At 36.1% G+C, this 21,432-nt stretch overlaps 1 protein-coding gene across 9 annotated transcripts in view; it reads left to right on the top strand.

Annotated features, from left to right (window-relative positions):
• LOC101894603 (protein still life, isoforms C/SIF type 2) overlaps window positions 1-21,432 on the top strand; it is a 287,508-nt gene that overhangs the window by 172,481 nt on the left and 93,595 nt on the right. For all 9 annotated transcript variants that reach the window (XM_059119542.1, XM_059119545.1, XM_059119543.1 and 6 more), the window contains 2 exons: window positions 17,771-17,953; window positions 18,029-18,229. In XM_059119542.1, the coding sequence (XP_058975525.1) occupies window positions 17,771-17,953; window positions 18,029-18,229 (384 nt within the window). The remainder of the gene's footprint in view (window positions 1-17,770; window positions 17,954-18,028; window positions 18,230-21,432) is intronic.

Raw genomic sequence — 21,432 nt, 5'->3', positions numbered from 1 at the left:
GCCCTTGATTTTTTTTTTTTTTTTTGTTAAAAAGTAGAAGGCCTTAAACCGGTCCTCTACAGATAAAAGAGATTTTGCAAGAAGTATTCTCCAACCTGAAGATCTCCCCCAAAATAATATTTTATAGACAGATTATTATCAGATGAGAGTCTATGAATGGTAGACCGTCCAGAAGACCCCAAAATAATATTTTATAGACAGGTTATTTTCAGATGAGAGTCTATGAACTGTAGACCTTTGAAAGGACTTCTAATCCTCATCCAAAAAAATCTGTCTATAGAAGTATTATAAGGAAGAAAAGGAATTCTCTAGACAAAAGTCCTTACAGATGACTAGAAGAGGGAGAGATCCTTTGAATTATTTTCTATAACTGAATGGTCTTCTAGGCACAAAGGAAGCTTTAAACCATCTTCCAAAGAAACAAGTTCTTTGAATTTGTTTACAGGAAACGTAGAAGGCCTTCAACCGGTCCTCTACAGATAAAAGAGATCTTTCCATAGATATTCTCCAACATGAGATCTTCCAAATATCTTTGGTAACTAGACGACTTTCCATGGGCAGAAGACCCCAAAATAATATTTTATAGATGGTGAACGGTAGACCTTTGAAAGGACTTCTATAGACCAAAGGGCATTCGTTCTATGGAAGTCCTTTCAAAGGTCTAGAGACTCGTATCCAAAAATAATCTGTAAATAGAATAATATTTTAAGGAAGGAAAGGAATTCTCTAAGCAAACGTCCTTCCAAAGGACTTACAGAGACAGAAGTCCTTTGAATTATTTTCTATAACTGAATGGTCTTCTAGGCACAAAGAAAGCTTTAAACTATCTTCCAAATATAGAAGTTCTTTGAATTTTTTTACTGAAAAAGTAGAAGGCCTTCAACCGGTCCTCTAGAAGAGATAGAAGAGATCTTGCAAGAGGTATTCTCTACCCTGAAGATCCTCCAAATGTCTTTGGTAACTAGACGACTTTCCATGGGCAGAATACCCCAAAATAATATTTTATAGACGGTGAACGGTAGACATTTGAAAGGACTTCTATAGACCTAAGGATATTCGTTCTATGGAAATACTTTTAAAGGTCTAGAGATTCTTATCCAAAAATAATCTGTCTATACAATAGTATTTTAAGGAAGGAAAGGAAAGGAAATTCTCTAGACAAAAATCCTTCCAGAGGACTTACGGAGGCAAAAGTCCTTTGAATTATTTGCTATAACTGAATGGTCTTCTAGGCTCAAAGAAAGCTTTAAACTATCTTCCAAATATAGAAGTTCTTTGATTTTTTTTACTAAAAACGTAGAAGGCCTCCAACAGGTCCTCTAGAAGAGATCTTGTAGGAGGTATTCTCTACCCTGAAGATCTTCCAAATGTCTATGGTAATCAGACGTCTTTCCATGGGCAGAAGACCCCAAAATAATATTTTATAGACAGATTGAGTCTCTGAACGGTAGACCTTTGAAAGGACTTCTATAGACTAAAGGGCAGTCGTTCTATGGAAATCCTTTTAAATGTCTAGAGACCCTTATCCAAAAATAATCTGTCTATACAATAGTATTTTAAGGAAGGAAATGAATTCTCTAGACAAATGTTCTTCCGGAGGACTTGAATAGGCAGAAGTCCTTTGAATTATTTTCTATAAATGAGTGGTCTTCTAGGCTCAAAGGAAGATTTAAACTATCTTCCAAATATAGAAGTTCTTTGAATTTTTTTACTGAAAAAGTAGAAGGCTTTCAAGCGGTCCTCTACAGATAGAGGAGATCTTGCAAAGGGTATTCTCTAACCTGAAGATCCTCCAAATTTTAAGGAAGAAAAGGAATTCTCTAGACAAAAGTCCTTCCAGAGGACTTGAATAGATAGAAGTCCTTTGAAATGTTTTCTATAACTGAATGGCCTTCTAGGCTCAGATGAAGCTTCAAACTATCTTCCAACTATACAAGTTCTTTGAATTTTTTACTGGAAATGTAGAAGGCCTTCAACCGGTCCTCTACAGATAAAAGAGATTTTTCCATAAACATTCTCCAACCTGAAGATACATGGGCAGAAGACCCCACAATAATATTTTATGGACAGATTTTTTTTTAGATGGGAGTCTCTGAATGGTAGACCTTTGAAAGGACTTCTATAGACCTAAGGACATTCGACCTATCAAAGGTCTACCGTCTAGAGACCCTCATCCAAAAAAAATCTATCTATAGAATATTATTTTAAGGAACGAAATTCTCTAGACAAAAATCCTTCCAGAGGAGTAGAAGAAGCAGAAGTCCTTTGGAATATTTTCTATAACCGAGTAGTTTTCTAGGCACAAAGGAAGACTTAAACTTTCTTACACACAGAGAATATCTTTAAAAAAGTGGACCTTTTAAAGGTATTCTATAGACAGAGGACTTTCCAAAGTTCCACTATGGACGGAAGATCTTCTAATGGCCTTCTATAGATAGGAGTGTTTTAAAAGGTCATCAAAAGGCTGGAGACGTAGTCAACGTCTTCCATAGATCTAATATCATTAAAATCAATTTTTGTAGCCGGAAAATCTTTCAGAGGTCCTTTATGTAAAAGAATCGCTGCAAAAGGTCTTCTAGGTATTAAAACTCCTTCCTCCTAGATATTAAAAGAAGGCCAAAATGTCCTTAAGAGGGAATTCTCAAGTCAGGAGTCCTTTCAGAGGACTGGAATGTGCAAAAGTCCTCTGAAAAGTTTTCTGAAGGTTTAGAGCATGAGATTCTAGACACAAAGAGACATTTAAAATGTCTTCTACAGCTAAACGGTATTTAACCGACAGAAGACCGTTCAGAGGTATTCTTATGGCAGAAGACCTACCGAATGTCCACTATGGACAAAAGATCTTTCAATAGTCTTTTATTGATTTAAGATTTTTAAAAGGTCATCTATGGGCGAGGAACATAGGTCAAGGTCTTCCATAGACCGAATAACATTAAAATCGACTTTTTTAGCCGGAAGATCCATAAAAGTCCTCTATGTGGAATAATCCTTTCAAAAGGTTTTCGGTGGATTACAGACAACTTAAATATTTGTCTATGAATAGATTACCTCGTAAAAGTCTTCGACAAGCAAAGACCTTCTAAAAGTCTTCGAAAGTCAGAAAACCTTCTGAAGGAGTCCATCTCTTATAGACAGCCTTCGTATCAAAGATCCTCGGTAGGCAGAGAGCTTCTATTTGGTTTTCTTCATGCAGGAGTCCTTTTAAAAGAATTTTAATAAAAGAAACAAAATATTGTTATTCTATACCTTTAATAGGGTCTCTGAGGGGAAAAGGTCTTTGAAGAAGTCCTTGGAGAGCACTCCTCTAGAAAAATCCTTCGAAAAGTCTTGCATAAACATATATTCCTTTAAGAGTCCTCAAAGACCCTCGATTGACAGAAGACTTTTTAGAAGAATTTTATAGGATTTCCATAGACTATAGGATCTCCTTTAGACGAATTTTGTATAATATCCTGTCTACAGATGTCCTTCAAAGAATCTTCGATCTGCATAAAGCTATTAAAAGCTATATAGCTTCTGGGTTTATTTTTGAAACATATCCAAAAATAGACATAAAAGCTGTTTGGCTTAAGTTGAGTTGAGGGGCTATGCAGGAGTTGTTTGTACCGGTTCAAGAGCATTACAGAAAATTTGTACCGGATTTTTTTTTTTTTTTAAGTACGAAAAATATTATGTAGTATTAAGATCTACATTTTGCACATTTTGTTTTGTAGAACCGGATAAAACCCGGAACCCATGAAAAATTACTTTGCCGTAATCAGGTTAAAATACCTACCCCAGAATGGGGTTTATGTCCGCAAACGTTTTGGACATTATTCCCGACATTATGGGTTTTTTTGTCCGCTACTTTCTAGGGGTGTTGACCTGTTTTTATTTTTATTTTAATTTATTTTTTTTATAAATTTTAATTAATTTTTTATAAATTTTTATTTATTTTTATTTTTTTTTTTTTTTTGACATAATCTCCATTCCGTTAAGGAGGTTATGATAGAAAAAAAAATGGGCATTATGTCGGTGGGGATTTTTTTAGTTTCAAAGGTTCTCCTTAGAAAGAAGGCTTTAGAAATGAGGCCTTAGTTAGTCTTCTTGGAAATAGGGTAGATTCCTCTTTACACTGCCCTGTTCAGGCAGAAGGTGTCAATGTTCAAAAACATTTGGAGGATATTTAATGAAGAGGGAATACATCCAACTTTCCCGTGATTCCTTTATAAGGACAATAGATAGGGCATTTCTTACAGAAGGCCTTTCATCCAGGTCTTTTTTGAGAGAACCCATTTTGCATGTCTTCCATAGATAGAAGACTTACCAGAAGCGAACTTTATGACAATCTTTTCTAGATTCTTCTTCCATTTCCAGTAATATCATACAGTATCCTTTGTTCTCTTTCTCTCTATACCTTCCCTAGTCTTCTCGGTCACTTTCCTCTTTCCAAGAACAAAAATCCACAACCAAAAGCAAATATCCAATGAAAATCATAAATCCCACTTGCAAATAGAAATCAAAACACTCTCCGATCAACAAATATGGAGCTCGAAAATTGATTTGCTTCAAGTCGTACACATTCAGACGCACACACATGAACACACACACACAACGCATCCACTTGCCACTTCATGTGGGCATAGATTATCGGTTAGGCATGACATTCGTAGGCATTAATGGGACGACATTGCATCTCTGATAATGGGTATTTGGGGCAGCAAGAAAAAAAATCTCGTCCTCCCTTTCTACATCTTGCTTCTCAAACACTATTAGGCTGGCAAATAAGCAATTGGTGGCTTTCGAATGAGACGATGGCGGAGGACTCTGATGACACTGATGAAGAAGAAATGGCAGATGGAGACAAACCCCGAAACCAAGACACTTCATTCACATCTCATCTGGGGGAAAGTCACAAGTCACTTGAACAGGCTTGAGGTTCAGGGATTTTGCATCTTCTTCAGTCCGCTCGTCTGCTGATGCCATTAAATGTCCGGCAATTGAAAGCAAAGAAGAAGCAGAAGAAGAAACAAGTAAAAAAGCTGTTAGTTCGGCCAGGCCGAACTTTTAACACCCTGCACCATTTGGCACAAAAATTTGGAAATTTCCAAAAAAAAAAAAAAAAAAATCCGATAAAAATTCTGTTAAAATCTTAAAAATACCGAATGTCTATACGACGACTTGGTCCTGAATAGGCAACTTTTGTCATAAGTTATTACAATATTTATGTGCGAAACTTGAAGAAAAATCTGTTTATAATGTAGCTAAAATCATCAAAATGCGGAATATAGGGGCTACCGTTATATGGGGGCTATACGAAGACGTGGACCTGCACAGACAATTTTCTGGCATGGGATGAAGTATCTATTACGAACTTCAAATGCCAAATTCGAAACAATTCCGGCGAATAATGTCGCCGGAAATGATTCCGGTAAATAATGTCGCTAAAATCATTAAAATACCGAATATCGGAAGGTACCGTTATATGGGGGCTACATGAAGACCTGGACCTACATGGCTCATTTTTGAACTTAGGATGTAGTATCCATTACGAACTTCAAGTAGCAAATTTGAAACGATTCCGGTGAATAATGTAGCTACAATTATCAAAATACCGAATATCGGGGGGTACCGCTATCTGGGGGCTATACGAAGACGTGGACCTACATGGCTCATTTTCTATTTTATGCTGCACTATCTATTACGAACTTCAAATACCAAATTTGAAACAATTCCGGTAAATAATGTAGCTAAAATCATCAAAATACCGAATATCGGGGGGTACGGTATATGGGGGCTATACGAAGACGTGGACCTACATGGCTCATTTTTAGACTTAGGATGTAGTATCCATTACGAAATTCGAATACCAAATTTGAAACGATTCCGGTAAATAATGTCGCTACAACTATCAAAATACCAAATATCGGAAGGTACCGTTATATGGGGGCTATACGAAGACGCGGATCTACATGGCCCATTTTCTGCCTTAAGCCGTAGTATCTATTACGAACTTCAAATACCAAATTTGAAACAATTCCGTTGAATAATTTCGCTAAAATCATCAAAATACCGAATATCGGGGGTGCGGTATATGGAGGCTATACGAAGACGTGGACTTACATGGCTTATTTTTTATTTTATGCTGCACTATCTATTACGAACTTCAAATACCAAATTTGGAACGATTGCGTTAAATAATGTCGCTAAAACTATCAAAATACCGAATATCGGAAGGTACCGTTATATGGGGGCTATACGAAGACGTGGATCTACATGGCCCATTTTCTGCCTTAAGCCGTAGTATCTATTACGAACTTCAAATACCAAATTTGAAACAATTCCGTTGAATAATTTCGCTAAAATCATCAAAATACCGAATATCGGGGGGTGCGGTATATGGAGGCTATACGAAGACGTGGACCTACATGGCTTATTTTTTATTTTATGCTGCACTATCTATTACGAACTTCAAATACCAAATTTGGAAACCATTCTGGTAAATAATGTCGCTAAAATCATCAAAATACCGAATATCGGGGGGTACCGCTATATGGGGGCTATATGAAGACGTGGACCTACATGGCTCATTTTCTATTTTATGCTGCACTATCTATTACGAACTTTAAATACCAAATTTGGAACGATTCCGTTAAATAATGTCGCTAAAATCATCAAAATACCGCATATCGGGAGGTACCGTTATATGGGGGCTATATGAAGACATGGATCTACATGGCTCATTTTTGGACTTAGAATGTAGTATCCATTACAAACTTCAATCACCAAATTTGAAACGATTCCGTTAAATAATGCCGCTAAAATCAACATCAAAATACCGCATATCGGGAGGTACCGTTATAGGGGGGCTATATGAAGACCTGGACCTACATGGCTCATTTTTGGACTTAGGATGTAGTATCCATTACGAACTTTAAGTACCAATTTTGAAATAATTCCGGTAAATAATGTCGCTAAAATCATCCAAATACCGAATATCGGGCGAGTACGGTATATGGGGGCTATACGAAGACGTGGACCTACATGGCTCATTTTCTATTTTATACTGCGCTATCTATTACGAACTTCAAATACCAAATTTGGAACGATTTCGTTAAATAATGTCGCTAAAATCATCCAAATACCGAATATCGGGGGGGTACCGCTATATGGGGGCTACATGTAGACCTGTACCTACATGGCTCATTTTTGGACTTAGGATGTAGTATCCATTACGAACTTCGAATACCAAATTTGAAACGATTCCGGTAAATAATGTCGCTAAAATCATCCAAATACCGAATATCGGGGGGTACCGCTATATGGGGGCTATATGAAGACGTGGACCTACATGGCTCATTTTCTATTTTATGCTGCACTATCTATTACGAACTTCAAATACCAAATTTTGGAACGATTCCGTTAAATAATGTCGCTAAAATCATCCAAATACCGAATATCGGGGGGTACCGCTATATGGGGGCTATATGAAGACGTGGACCTACATGGCTCATTTTTGGACTTAGGATGTAGTATCCATTACGAACTTCGAATACCAAATTTGAAACGATTCCCGTAAATAATGTCGCTAAAATCATCAAAATACCGAATATCGGAAGGTACCGTTATACAGGGGCTATACGAAGACGTGGAACTGCACAGATAATTTTCTGTCTTAGGCTGTAGTATCCATTACGAATTTCAAATGCCAAATTCGAAACAATTCCGGTGAATAATGTCGCTAAAATCATCCAAATACCGAATATCGGGGAGTACCGCTATATGGGGCCTATATGAAGACCTGGACCTACATGGCTCATTTTCTATTTTATGCTGCACTATCTATTACGAACTTCAAATACCAAATTTTGGAACGATTCCGTTAAATAATGTCGCTAAAATCATCCAAATACCGAATATCGGGGGGTACCGTTATATGGGGGGCTATAGGAAGACGTGGAGCTGCATAGATAATTTTCTGTCTTAGGCTGTAGTATACATTACGAACTTCAAATTCCAAATTCTAAACAATTCTGGTAAATGATGTCGCTAAAATCATCAAAATACCGAATATCGGGAGGTACCGTTATATGGGGGGCTATACGAAGACGTGGACCTACATGGTGCAATTACGAACTTAACCTGCCTACTGGCAAAATATACATGTGTGCAAAATTTTAGCCTTTTATCTCAATTTGTTCGAAAGATAGCGTGATTACAATAGACAGACAGACACACGGACAGACAGACCGACGGACATGGCTAAATCGTCTTAGAATTTTACGCTGACATGAGTATTTCGAGGAGTTACAAACGGAATGACAAAATTAATATACCCTCCATAGTATGGTGAAGGGTATAAAAACCAAATTCCCATAATGCCTGGCACAAGTTGCCTAGGTAAAGGCTGTGTGGCGTATGGCAGATGACGTTCATCATACGTCAGCCACCAACCCAACCCAACCATAGACCCCACAACCAACCAGTGTAGCAGTCGAAAACAGAAACTGGCGACAAATATCATCCATGTTTGATGTTGTCGCTACGCGTGGTTGTGCAGATTATGCAATCTGAAATTGCCGTTGGCTATTATGTGCACTGGTCCATGAGTTGGTTATGTATGCATGCGTGCATACACACACACACACACACATGGAAGATAGCTATGATACACACAGCCTCACACACACACACAGAGCCATACATTTATTCATAGCTTCATTCTGCACATTTGTATTCATATCCATTGCATGCATTCGCTCTGTATGCAATTGTAGGTATATATGTTTGAATGTATGTATATGTGTGTGTGTGTGTGTGTGTGTGTGTGAGTATGTATATTTGTGTACGTGTGAGTACTTGTATGCATGCATAGACATTTTTATTTTTGGGAAATGAATTAGTCGTATTGCGAATGCCTAGCTAGCATTGCCAGCCAGGCAGTCATCCAGCCAGCATCGCCATAGCATCCGAAGCAAGCAATTGCATTTGCCAGGATTTGCATCTGCAGCTGGGCCTAGTAAGTGTTACCATGCTCTGCTTTTTGCGCTCTAATTATTTTCCAGCTTTCAATTTAATTTTCCTTTTTCGGTACTGCTTCTTCCGCTCCCAAACCGCTCTCTCTCTCTCCCTGGCTTTTTCCTTTACTGCAATTCACACGTCGTCAGCGTAGTCTCCCCGCACAACTCCCCTCTCCCTACCAATCCAAAAAAAACATATATATTCAACACGAAATGTTACGAAAGCAGGCAAAAAGAGCAACAACAACAACAATAATAATAATAATCACAACAACAAACAAATGCATACACACACGTACACTCACACACACTTACACATGTGCACTACTGCACATAAATGTTTTCTTTACAAATGTACACAACCAAATAACATCAATTCATGCACGCACACACACATACAGACACAGACACGTGTACATGAATACATTCTGGTCCATAACAGCCTCAATGGTTTGGAGCACACACACACACTCACGGAGCAACACACTAACTAACCAACCGACATGTCTGTAGCATTAAAACGAGAATCCAAAACCCAAACAACAGTGGCGCCCAACGATAACCGTAACAAAAGTCTAAACAGTGGTTTTTGAAGATAATATTTCAGAACAATAAAAAAAAATATTTTCGGAACTGAAGACTTTTCAGGAGGTCGTATAGAAAATGAAGGCCCTTCTAAAAGTTTCTCACAAGTAGGCGGTTCTTCCGACAATCCTTTATAATTAAACCACCCATTCAAGAGTCATATACTTAATCAGTAAAGAAAGTCTTAACGTCGGGCGGGGCCGACTTTATGACACCCTACACCACTTTGCGTATGTTTTTATGGGACAATTCAATCATACACGCTATGATTATAATTATAATTTAAAGTTCAAAGGACTAAATATGCCGAAGCATTTGTATCTTTTGAATTCGCACTTGTATTGCCCATTTGATGCACAATTAACTTGAAATCGGATAAAGATATATCCAAATCTGAACCGATCTCGATAAAATTTGGCAAATATTATTTCTGAGCTGTATTTGATATATTTTCCTGAATATCGTTGTTACGGAGCGCATATTACGGTTGTGGGTAACAAATATAACAAATCGGATGAACAATATATATGGGAGCTATAGCTATATCTTAACCGATCTTCACCAAATTTGACATACTAGCTTCTAGACTCAATTCGGTCGCATGTGCCAAATTCCATTCCATTTGGGCAAATATTAGACGTTTGGTTCTCAATCAAAGGTAAATCGGACGAAGTTATATATGGGAGCTATATCCAAATCTGAACCGATCTCGATAAAATTTAGCAAAGGTATTTCTGAGCTGTATTTGATATATTTCCCCAAATATTGTTGTTACAGAGTGCATATTGCGACTGCGGTGGATGAACAATATATACGGGAGCTATAGCTATATCTGAACCGATTTCGATCAAATTTGGCTTACTTATTTTCAGGCCTAATTTGGTTGTATGTGCAAAATTCCATACTATTCGGACTGATATTACACGTTTGGTGCACAATAAAAGGCAAATCGGACGAAGATTTATATGGGAGCTATAGCTAAATTTTGCCCGATTATCTCCAATTTCAAAAGGGTTTGTCCTGTTACAAACAAATGCACAAAAACATAATACCCTGACCACCTTGTGGTGTAGGGTATAAAAAGGACCGGACATCTAAAGATTAAAGCCGGATTTTGTAACCGAATTTTCGGTTTGAAAAGCCGTGAAATCGGTTATTACCCCTCGAAAGTATTACTGTGCCGTAATCACTTTAAAAATACCTACCCCGTAATAGGATTTATGTCCGCAATCGTTTTGGATATACCATCAATAGGGGGTTTATGTCCGCTGTCTTCAGCCGCCTCTATGACGAATAAACAACTAAACAAATGGTACAGAAGGGATAAACGAGTATTTTATTGCGTATTACGATGACACTTCAAAAGGTCCTCTGTTAGTGTAAGAATTTTAAGGACAGGAGACCCCTTCTAAAATTCTTTATAAGTCAAACACCCATTCAGATGATTTCTTTTTGGCAGGACCTGCAAAAAGATACTTCTTTAGACAGAAAACCCCACAAATATTATTTGAAAGACAATTAATTTTTCCAAAAAGTGGTCCTTGCAAAAAAGAGATCTTTCAAGAGCACATCCTTTAAAGAGTTCTGTAGCAAAAAGGCAATTCAATGGGACATTTATTCACAGAAGATCAATAAAAGTCCTGTGATAAAAAATAAGCCTCTCAAATGGATTTTTAATAGACTTTTTAAGGAGACTTCTATCGACAGAAGTTTTAAAGCATCTAAAACTTTCTTCGACAAATCTTCGTGAAAAGAAGGACCCTACTCAAGTTCTTCTATAGACCCCACATAAGGTCTTCTAGAAAATTGACCGTATTCAGAATTCCGGTTTAAATGGCCTCTACTGCAAATATGTTCCACAAAAGGTCGAAGTGTATTCCGAAGACCCTTCAAAAGGTCTTTTATAAACTGAAGGCTATTCTAGAGGTTTCATAAAGACATGACCTAAACTTTTAGTTTCGAAGGTTCTACTTAGAAAGAGGGCCATTGAAATGAGGACATACTAAAAATCAGAACTTCTTCTAAAAATAGATGATCCTTCAACCGTCTTCGGCAGCCTTCATGGCGAATAAATCACTAAACAAATAACTTGTATTCTAAAGCGTGTGAAGAAGACACTTCAAAAGATCCTCTTTATGGTAAGATCTTCATAAAATTCTACTCAAACATCCGTTCAAATATCTTATATTTAATAGGACCTTCAAAAAAGAAAATGAATGTCCTCCTGATCCTTTAAAACAGACCTTTCAAGAACAAATCCTTCAAAGCATTTCTGTAGCAAAAGACAATTCAAAGTGACTTCTATAGATAAGACTTTTTAAAGAGACTTCTATCGACGGTAATTTTAAAACGTCTTGAACGATCAGGTTCTTCCATAACCCCCATAGAATTTCTTGTCGATAATTGACTGTCTTCAGAAATCCGCTTTGAGTAGTCGAGGTTTCCAAAAAAAAAAAAAAAATAGAAGATCCCTCATAAAATCATCTACAAACCAATTATCAATTCAGATATCTTCTATGTGACAGGACCTTCAAAAAATACCCCTTATCCACAGAGATATGATATGAGATATGAAAGGCCATCTAAAAACGGCAGATTTTTCGAAGATCCTTCCAGAGACAGATACTGAAGGCTATTCCAGAGGTTTCTCAAAGACAGAAGACCCCTCATAAAATAAGCACCCATCTAGATATTTTCTATTCCGCAGATGCTTCAAAAAACCTTACCGAATTTGAAAGGCCTTCTAATAACAACAAATCCTTCGAAGGACCTTGTAGAGGCGGAAGTCATTTTATGGAGACTTTTTCAAGAGAAATCTCTACAAAATTCTTCCATTGACAGTGACTGCTGTTCTTCAACTGTACCTAATATGTGGAGATGTGTTTGGTAACTACTGTACTGAAGCACTGAGGTGAATTTCTTGCCTGCCAATGATAGAATTGGTGTTTCCTATTCAGATCTTGATATTATTCTAAAACTGTATTTCTGATTTATGTGCCTAACCACTGTCCTTTACGTTGGCAACGTAGAAAAAATTGTTAAATAACACACCGATCATAAGAGAACTTTGTTGCACCTGGTTTCAATTTGCTGCCGAACGATTGGCGAAAAAAAAACAACCCAAACCCACATAGAAATTTGTCACATTTGTTGCATATGTAACACTTTTTTCCGCTGAACATTGGGGTGGAACTATATCGCAACTAAATCAGAAAAAAATACAATGCATTATGGCCCGACCTTGTCGAGTAGCAGATTGTGAAATTTTTCCAGTACTAGTCGACATTATCGGGAATTAAGAATATCATGACCTTTTGGTTTTTTAACTTCATTATCCAAAATTGCGAGTTTCCAAAGAATTGCTTTAAGGATTTCATGGCAAAAAAATCGGGGTTTTCAAGAAACTTTTTTTGGAAGACCAAATGAATTTGAATTTGAAGAATCAAAGAGGGATTTCATAATCAAAAATCATAAATACAAAAAGACCCCTAAGCTAAATTTCTAAGAATATTTTCAAGGACATGCTTAAACGATTCGATTTTGTAACAACACCTATTAAGGACTTCCAGACAAGAAAACGTTAGTCCGATGAACTTACTGTCCAAAATCTGGTGATTATTTTCTTTTGAGGATGTCATGATCAAAAGCCTTAGATTTTTCATGTTTTTTTTTTATTTTCAAGAACATCTTAAGCAAAGTCATAAATTTTCGAAATCTGATTTTTAAGAATTTCGAGTCGAAAAAATAATAGTTAATTTCTAAAAATTTTAGTTCAAGGACTTCCCTGCTAAAATTGTTTATGAAAAACAATTAAAGGACTTCACTATCATGAGTTGTAATTTTTATTTTTTTTTTTTTTTTCAATGATTAAAATTCCCGAACTTTGGGAAAATAAATTCAGGACATTATGAACAAAAATCGCTAATTCTTAAGTTTTTTTTACGAACTTCCTGGTTAAAAAATTGTGTATTGTTTAAAAAATCGTGTTTTTGAAGAACATATTTTAAAGAACTTCTTTGAAAAACATTGTAAATCTGACTGTATTTAAGAGGGTCAAGGTCGTCCAGGATAAAAATAAATATTTAAGGACCTTATAAATAGCTAGTGGAAATTTCAGAAAATGTTTCAACAACAAAAAATGTTTAAAAAAAAATCTTTAGAAAAAATAAATTTTACAAATCGTGGATTTTTTTAAGGAAAAAACAATCAAGGACCTTGCGATCAACAATTGTACATTTGCATAAAATTTGCAAGAAATTTCTGAGACTTCCAGGCTAAAAATTTTAGATATTTATGAAAATTCTTCAAGGACTACATTATATTATATTTAAATATATGCAAAATATAAGTCGATTCTTCCAAGGACTTCCTGGAATATTTAAGGTCCTTATAATCGCAAGTGGAAATTTCAGAAAATGTTTAAACAAAAAATATTAAAAAATCCTTAGAAAAATAAATAATAATAAAAAATTAACAACTCTTTAAACAAAATTAATTTTAGCAATTTTGCAAGAAATTTCTGGGATTTGTAGGCTATAAATTGTAGATATGTGTGTATATTCTACAAGGACCCCATAATATTTCAAAAAAATGGCACGAACAATGTCGATTTTTCCAAGGACTTCGAGAATATTTAAGGACCTCATAATCAGAAGGTGGAAATTTCAGAAAATGTTTCAACAATAAAGACTAAAAATATCTTAAATAAAAAATATATTTTACAAACCGCGGGTTTTTAAGAAAAAAAAAAGACTCAAGGACCCCGCGATCAAAAACTGGGAATTTCTACGAAATTAAAAAAAAAAATCAGTGATTTCCACGCTAAAAGTGATATAAATTACGTTTAAAGACACCATTATATGAAAAATATTGATTTTTTCCAAGGACTTCCTGGCGTAAATATTTAAGGACATTAAATTCAAAAATATAAATATATAAAAATATGGGAATTTATAAAGGAGATCCCTGCTAAATAATGTGGATTTTTTTGAAAACAAAATCCTAGGACCTCTTAACTAAAAATTGGGGTGTTTTTACATTTTTTCGAGGACGTCTTGAGGACTTCATGGTCAATGGTCTTGAAATTTTAAGAATATTTTCAAAGATTTCCTGGCTAAAATTTGCGAATTTTAATTAAGGCATTTTTGTGGACCTTGTGGCCGAATGCTTATATGTGAATTTTAAAGAAGACATATTTGAGAACTTCGTGATCGAAAATTTTTTTTTTTTTTTTTTTTTAGGCTCCCCTGAAAAAAAAACCTTATTATTTGAAATTTATTTCGAGGATTTTCTGATTTAAGTTCGCAGATTTTAAAGAACTTTCTAAGGACAATGGTCGTGAATTTTTGAGCTTTTTTCAAAGACTTACTCACTATAAATTGCGAATTTTAAAGAATACATATATTTGAGGACCTCGTGGTCGATTTTTTTAAATTGTTTAAGCTTTCATGAAAAAAAGTTTTTTTTAATTTTTTTTCGAGGATTTTATGATTTAAATTCGCGGATTTTAAAGCATTTTTTGGTCGTGAATTGTTATTTTTTTTTCTTTAAAGACATCGTGGCTGTAGTTTGCGAATTTAATTTTTATTCTTTCTTTTTTGGCTTTCCTGAAAAAAATCTTTCAATGACTATAATCTTTAAGGCTTTCAAGAACTTTCCTGTTATTTTTTTTTTTTTTTGAAAAAAAAAATTTATGGACCTCATGACTAAAAATCGTGATTTTTTATTTATTTATTTAAATATATATATATATTTTTTTTTTTGAGGATTTTCTGATTTAAATTTTAAAACATTATTTTAAAGGACTTCATGGGCAATTATTGTTGATTTTTTAGACATTTTTTTCAAATACTTCCTGACTATAAATTGCGGCTTTTTAATTTTTTTAATGTTTTAAGGTTTTTTAAAACATTCCTGTTGATTTTTAGAATAAAAATTGGCAAAAACAAATTTTAGGCTTTCCTGAAAAAAAAAAACTCCCAATGACTATAATAATTTTTAAGGGTTTTCAAGGACTTTCCTGCTTATTTTATTTTATTTTTTTTTTTTTTGAAAAAAAAATTGAAGGACCTCATGAACAAAAATCGTGATTTTTTAATTAATTTATTATTATTTTTTTGACAATTTTTTGATTTAATTTTTAAAACATTATTTTAAAGGACTTCATGGTCAATTATCGTTAATTTTGTAGACATTTTTTCAAATACTTCCGGACTATAAATTGCGGTTTTTTAAAAAAAAACCCTTTCGAGGACCTTCTAGATCAAAATAATTTTTTTAAGGCTTTCCAAAAAAATCAAAATTTTAAGGATTTTGAAGGACTTTACTGTGGATTTTTTAGAAAAAAAATTAAGGAGCTCATGACCGATTTTAAAGCATCTTTTAAAGACTTCATGGTCAATGGTCGGGGATTTTGTTAGATTTTTTTTCTAAAGTCTTCCTTGGCTATAAATTTCAAAGAAGACTTTTTTGAGGATCTTGTGGTCGAAAATTATTTTTTTTTTTTTAAATTTTCAAGACCTGAGAAAAATTCCAGGACCTCAATACTATAAATTGTGACGTTTTTTTATAAACTTTGGCGAGAATTTCCTCTTTTAAAATAAAGAGATTTTTAAGATTTTTTTTCGAGGACTTCCCGATTTAAATTCATAGATTTTAGGGATTTTTTAAGGATCTCACGACTTTCATTACGAAGTTCCAATCCGAAATTTAAAACAATTCCGCTTAAAAGTGTCGCTAAAATTATAAACATATCGAATATCGGGAGGTACCGTTATCAGGGAGCTATACGAATACGTGGTCCTGCATAGACAATTTTCTGCCATAGGCTGTTGTATCCATTACGAACCTCAACTATGAAATTTGAAACAATTCCGCTAAAAAGAGTCCCTAAGATCATTAAAATACCAAATATCGGGAGGTATCGTTATATGGAGGCTATACGAAGACATGTACCTGCATAGACAATTTTCTGCCGTAGGCTGTAGTATCCATTACGAACTTGAAATACAAAATATCGAAAATATCCAACAATTAAGTCTCGATACTATCTATATTGCCATCGATTGTTTGGCAGCTCCAGTTGCCCTGCCTTAAGACGTGATATACTCCCTAACCACCTCACGTTTTAAATACTTTCATTTTTAAAGACTTTTTAAGGACATTCTGGTTATAAATTGAGGATTTTTGAAAAAAAAATTAAGATGTTGTCCCCTTTTTTCCTCTCGCAACCCTAATATACACACCTATATATTTTTATTGTCAATTCATGACACACATCTGTATTTGCTTGTTTATTTCGTTGCTATTTTCAGTTGTGTTGTTGTTGTTGTTTTTTGTTATTTTACATTGTAGAAAAAAATGGAGGAGAAGCGGTGGGGGGTACACATGCAAGTTTCGGTAAAGGTATTTGACAGACCTAACTGACTATGTGTGGCCAACAAATGTGTGGGTGTGTGTGTGTGCATTACAAATCTCGGTGACAGTGGCGATAGTACGAACGGCATAAAGGAATCAAAAACACGACAACGAATCGTTGTCAGCATATGCAACGCTTTTTGGGAGGACATGCAAATGAACAAACACATACACAGATACAGGGGGCGGGGACGCCACCTACATGGGAACCCATGAAAGGATGCTATGGCATCTGGTGCTGCTACCCACCCGCCACCTGCCATCGCTGCTGCACTGAAATCTACTTTGTGTAATGCAAGGCAAAATGGATTTGTATACAACACAGCAACAGCCAAAAGCAAGGCGAACAAACAAATTCAAACATAGAAAGCCAGGGCGAGCTAGGGAAGGGTAGGGACAAAAATATACTATATTCTAGCTGTGCATACAACAGCAGCAACAACACACAAAAGCCATCACAGAAAGCATGAACAAAACACCCAGAAAAGCAGCAGCAGCAGCAGCAAAACGACGACAACAAAAATATATCCAACTAATGGGCGTTGAAAATAATGACAAAAGCATACAATGTCGACAATAATATATGCCACACATGCACACCGCACACACACACACACTGACACACCAACACATGGACACATGGTGTACAGTGTGTGTTTATTTGGAACTTTGTTAAAATTGCATTTGAGTTACAAAATTTGTTTCAAATCAATGTTGAAATGTTGTAAAATTGTTAGCTTACTCACCTGTTTCTTTACCCCTCTTCACAGGATCACAAGCTGAAACACATGGCCGAATTGCAACAATCTGTGGTCACCGATCAGGATACCCGTCTCCAAATCCAAGGTCAAATCCTGCAATGGGAAGAGAATTTAGAACGTTTACACTGTGAACAGTTCCGTTTGCGCTGCTACATGGCCTCGCTGCAGAGTGGCGAATTGCCAAATCCCAAGGTAAGGGGCGAATTTAAAAGATTTTAAAGTTTTCATATAATCAATGTAATTTTGTGAAATTTCTTCTCCTTGCAGTCCTTGCTCACCCATGTCTCACGCCCCACCAAAAATACTCTCAACAAATTGGGCGTTTTTACGGTTTCCTCTTTCCATGCCTTTATCTGTGCTCGCTCACCATCGTTGCTCAACAATTTGCTGGCGGGCCGTGGTGCCACAAAACGACGGCCACCAATGCTGTCGAGGTCGAATAGCGGTTCGAGTCGTCGTTCAATGCAGGTGAGTCTTTTCCCATGAATTATACACAAGTATTATATCCAGACTGCATATTGGGCCTATTTAGGGGGTCTAAGGGTCAAGTGGATGATTTAATGGTCATCTACTGTAAAGTAGATAAGCTCAATGACCATCTACTGTAGAGTAAATGATCTCTAAGGTCATCTACGGTAAAGTAGATGAGCTCACAGGTCATCTACGGTAGAGTAGAAGAGCTCACAGCTCATTTACTGTAGAGTAGATGAGCTCACCGGTCATCTCCGGTAGAGTAGATGAGCTCACCGGTCATCTCCGGTAGAGTAGATGAGCTCACCGGTCATCTACGGTAGAGTAGATGAGCTCACCGATCATCTACGGTAGAGTAGATGAGCTCACCGATCATCTACGGTAGATTAGATGAGCTCACCGATCATCTATGGTAGAGTAGATGAGCTCACAGGTCATACAAGACCTGCAAAAGGTCTTCTATCAATAGAAGACCTGCAGAAAGGTCTTCTATCCATAAAATATCTGATGAAGGTCTTCTATCCACAAAAGATCTGATGAAGGTCTTCTATCCATAAAAGACCTGTCGGTCTTCTGTCTATAAAGGACCTATAGAAGGTATTCTGCCCATGGAAGACCTGTAGAAAGACTTCTATCTATAGACGACCTGTAGAAAATCTTCTGCACATAAAAACCTGTAAAAGGTCTTTTATCCATGGAACCCTGTAGAAGGTCATCTATCTATAGAAGGCCTGTAGATGGTCTTCTTTCTATAGAAAACCTGTAGAAGTTCTTCTACCTATAGAGAACCTGTTTAAAGTCTTCTGTCTATGGAAGACTTCTTGAAGGTCTTCTGCCAAAGGTCTATTCCCATCTACCGAAGACCTGTAAAAGGTCTGTCACCTACAGAAGGCCTCTGGAAGGTCTTATGTCTATAGAAGGCCTCTGGAAGGCCTTTTGTCCATAGAAGACAGGTTTAAGGTATTCTGCCTATTGAAGACCTGCATAAGTTATTCTACCTATAGAGGACCTGCAGAAAGTCTTCTGTCTATGGAAGACCTCTAGAAGGTCTTCTGCCTATAGAAGATATGTTGAAGGTCTTCTGTAAAAGGTGATCCTTAAAAGGTCGTTTTCCATCTTCAGAAGACCTAAAAAAGGTCTTTCAACTACTGAAGGCTTTTGGAAAGCCTTTTGTCCATAGAAGACAGGTAAAATGTCTACTGTATATAGAATACTTGCAGAAGGACTTCTGTGTATAGAAGGACCTGTAAAGATATTCTACCCATAGAAAGCCTGTAGCAGGTCTTCTGGCTATACAGAACCTTAGAAGATCTTCTGTCCATAGAAGACCTGTAGAAGGTCTTTTGTCTATAGAAGACCCGTAGAAAATCTTCTATTCATAGAAGTAGTTTAGATGATCTTCTATCCATAGAAGACCTGTAGAAGGCCTACTGTCTATAGAAGAAATATAATAAGTGTTCTGTCGATAGAAGACCTGTAGAAGAACTTCTGTGTGTGGAAGACCTATAGAATATCTTCTGTCTATTAAAACACCTGACAGACTTGTAGGAGGTCTTCTGTCTATTGAAGACCTCTGGAAAGTCTACTGCCTATCGAAGACCTGTAGAAGATTTTCTGTTCATAAAGGCCAGTAGAAGGCCTTTTATCCTGTAGACCTGTCCTGTCTATAGGAGACCTGCAGATGGTCTTCTGTCTGTAGAAGACCTGTAAAAGGTCTTCTGTCTATAAAAGTCCTGTGGAAGGTTTTCTATCCATAGAAGACCTGGAGGAATCTTCAGTCTATAGAAGACCTCTGAAAGATCTTCTGTCCATAGAAGGCCTTTGGAAGATCTTCGGTTACTAGAAGACCTGTAGAAGGTCATCTATCCATAGAAGACTTGTGGAAATTCTTCAGTCTATGGGTGACCCCCCGAGAAGGTATTCCATCTACAGAAGACCTGTGGAAGGGCTGTCTACAGAAGGTCTACCCGTGAAAGCTCCATAGGTCCAAACCTCTGAAAGGTCTTCTGTTTGTAGAACGTCTTCTGTTCCTAGAAGACCTGCAGAAGTCTTGTGTGTATATAAGTCCTGTGGCAGGTATTCTGTCTATGAAGAAGACCTGTGGAAGGTTTTCCATCTCAAATTAAACCTCATCAATAGTCGATAGTTTTTAAGTTTTTGTTTTTTTTTTGTTTTTTTTTTGTTTTGTTTTTCATCGACTCTTAAGGACCTCATTATCAAAAGGGTTGGTTTTTTTAAATTCTTCTAAAATTTCCTAAAAAAATTGAAGAATCTCGTGACAAAAATTTTAGATTTTATCTCAAAAATTTTAATGGACTTCCCGATTTAGATTCGTAGATTTTAAGGATTTTTTAAGGACCTCACGACTTTTATTTTGAAGAGCTTTTTTCGAGGGTATCCTGGCTAAAAATTAAGGATTTTCAATGGGAAATTTTCAAGATTTTGTCTCCAGTTTTCCTCAGACCACCCTAATATACACAATTTTTTTTTAAAAACAAAAAAATAATAATAATAAAAAAAGGGAATATCCTTTAAAAAATCCCCGACCTCCCATAATTGGCATTTCGTCTTATAAATCACTGCTCCCTTCAAAAATTAGGTCTCGATACTATTGATATTTCCATCCATTGTTCACCAGCTGCAGTTGCTCAGCCTTAGATCTTGATATACTCCCCCCCACAAAATCCAAAGTTCTCTAGCATATTTTCCTCCACCCACTGAAATAGGCGTCGCTATTTCCAATTAAATCCATGTTGTTCTTTTTTATTGTTGTTATTTTCGCCCCATAATTCTTCTAATCGCTTCGAAGCTCAGTTGAGTGTAACAAAATTGATTTTGAGTCATTTAAAACAACATTTAGACAAATGTTCTGGAACAGAAACCAAACGATCGAACGAACACCTTTCATCAAAAAAAGCGATTACAGGGTAAACAACACTGCAACACCGACATGGCTGTAATACAAACAAACCAAACAAAATCCTTGCAACAAATTCTAGCTGTTGTTATTTTCCGAGTTTTTGTTCATTTGTTTTTGTTCGCCGTTCCATCGAACAAGTATAAATCAAATAGCTTTAATAATTGCTTCAGTTGTTAAAGTAAATCGTCAATGTTTCTGTTCTCCTCCGTTTTTTTTTTAATTCATTTCAATTACAAGTGTCAGTGTCCGCCCAGTTTGTCGGCTTGTTTTCCTCTTTGTT

This window comes from Musca domestica, unplaced genomic scaffold, assembly GCF_030504385.1.
Source record: "Musca domestica strain aabys unplaced genomic scaffold, Musca_domestica.polishedcontigs.V.1.1 15, whole genome shotgun sequence".
NCBI lineage: Eukaryota > Metazoa > Arthropoda > Insecta > Diptera > Muscidae > Musca > Musca domestica.
The sequence above is the reverse complement of the archived record's forward strand: the minus strand, read 5'-3'. Positions and strand labels throughout refer to the sequence as shown.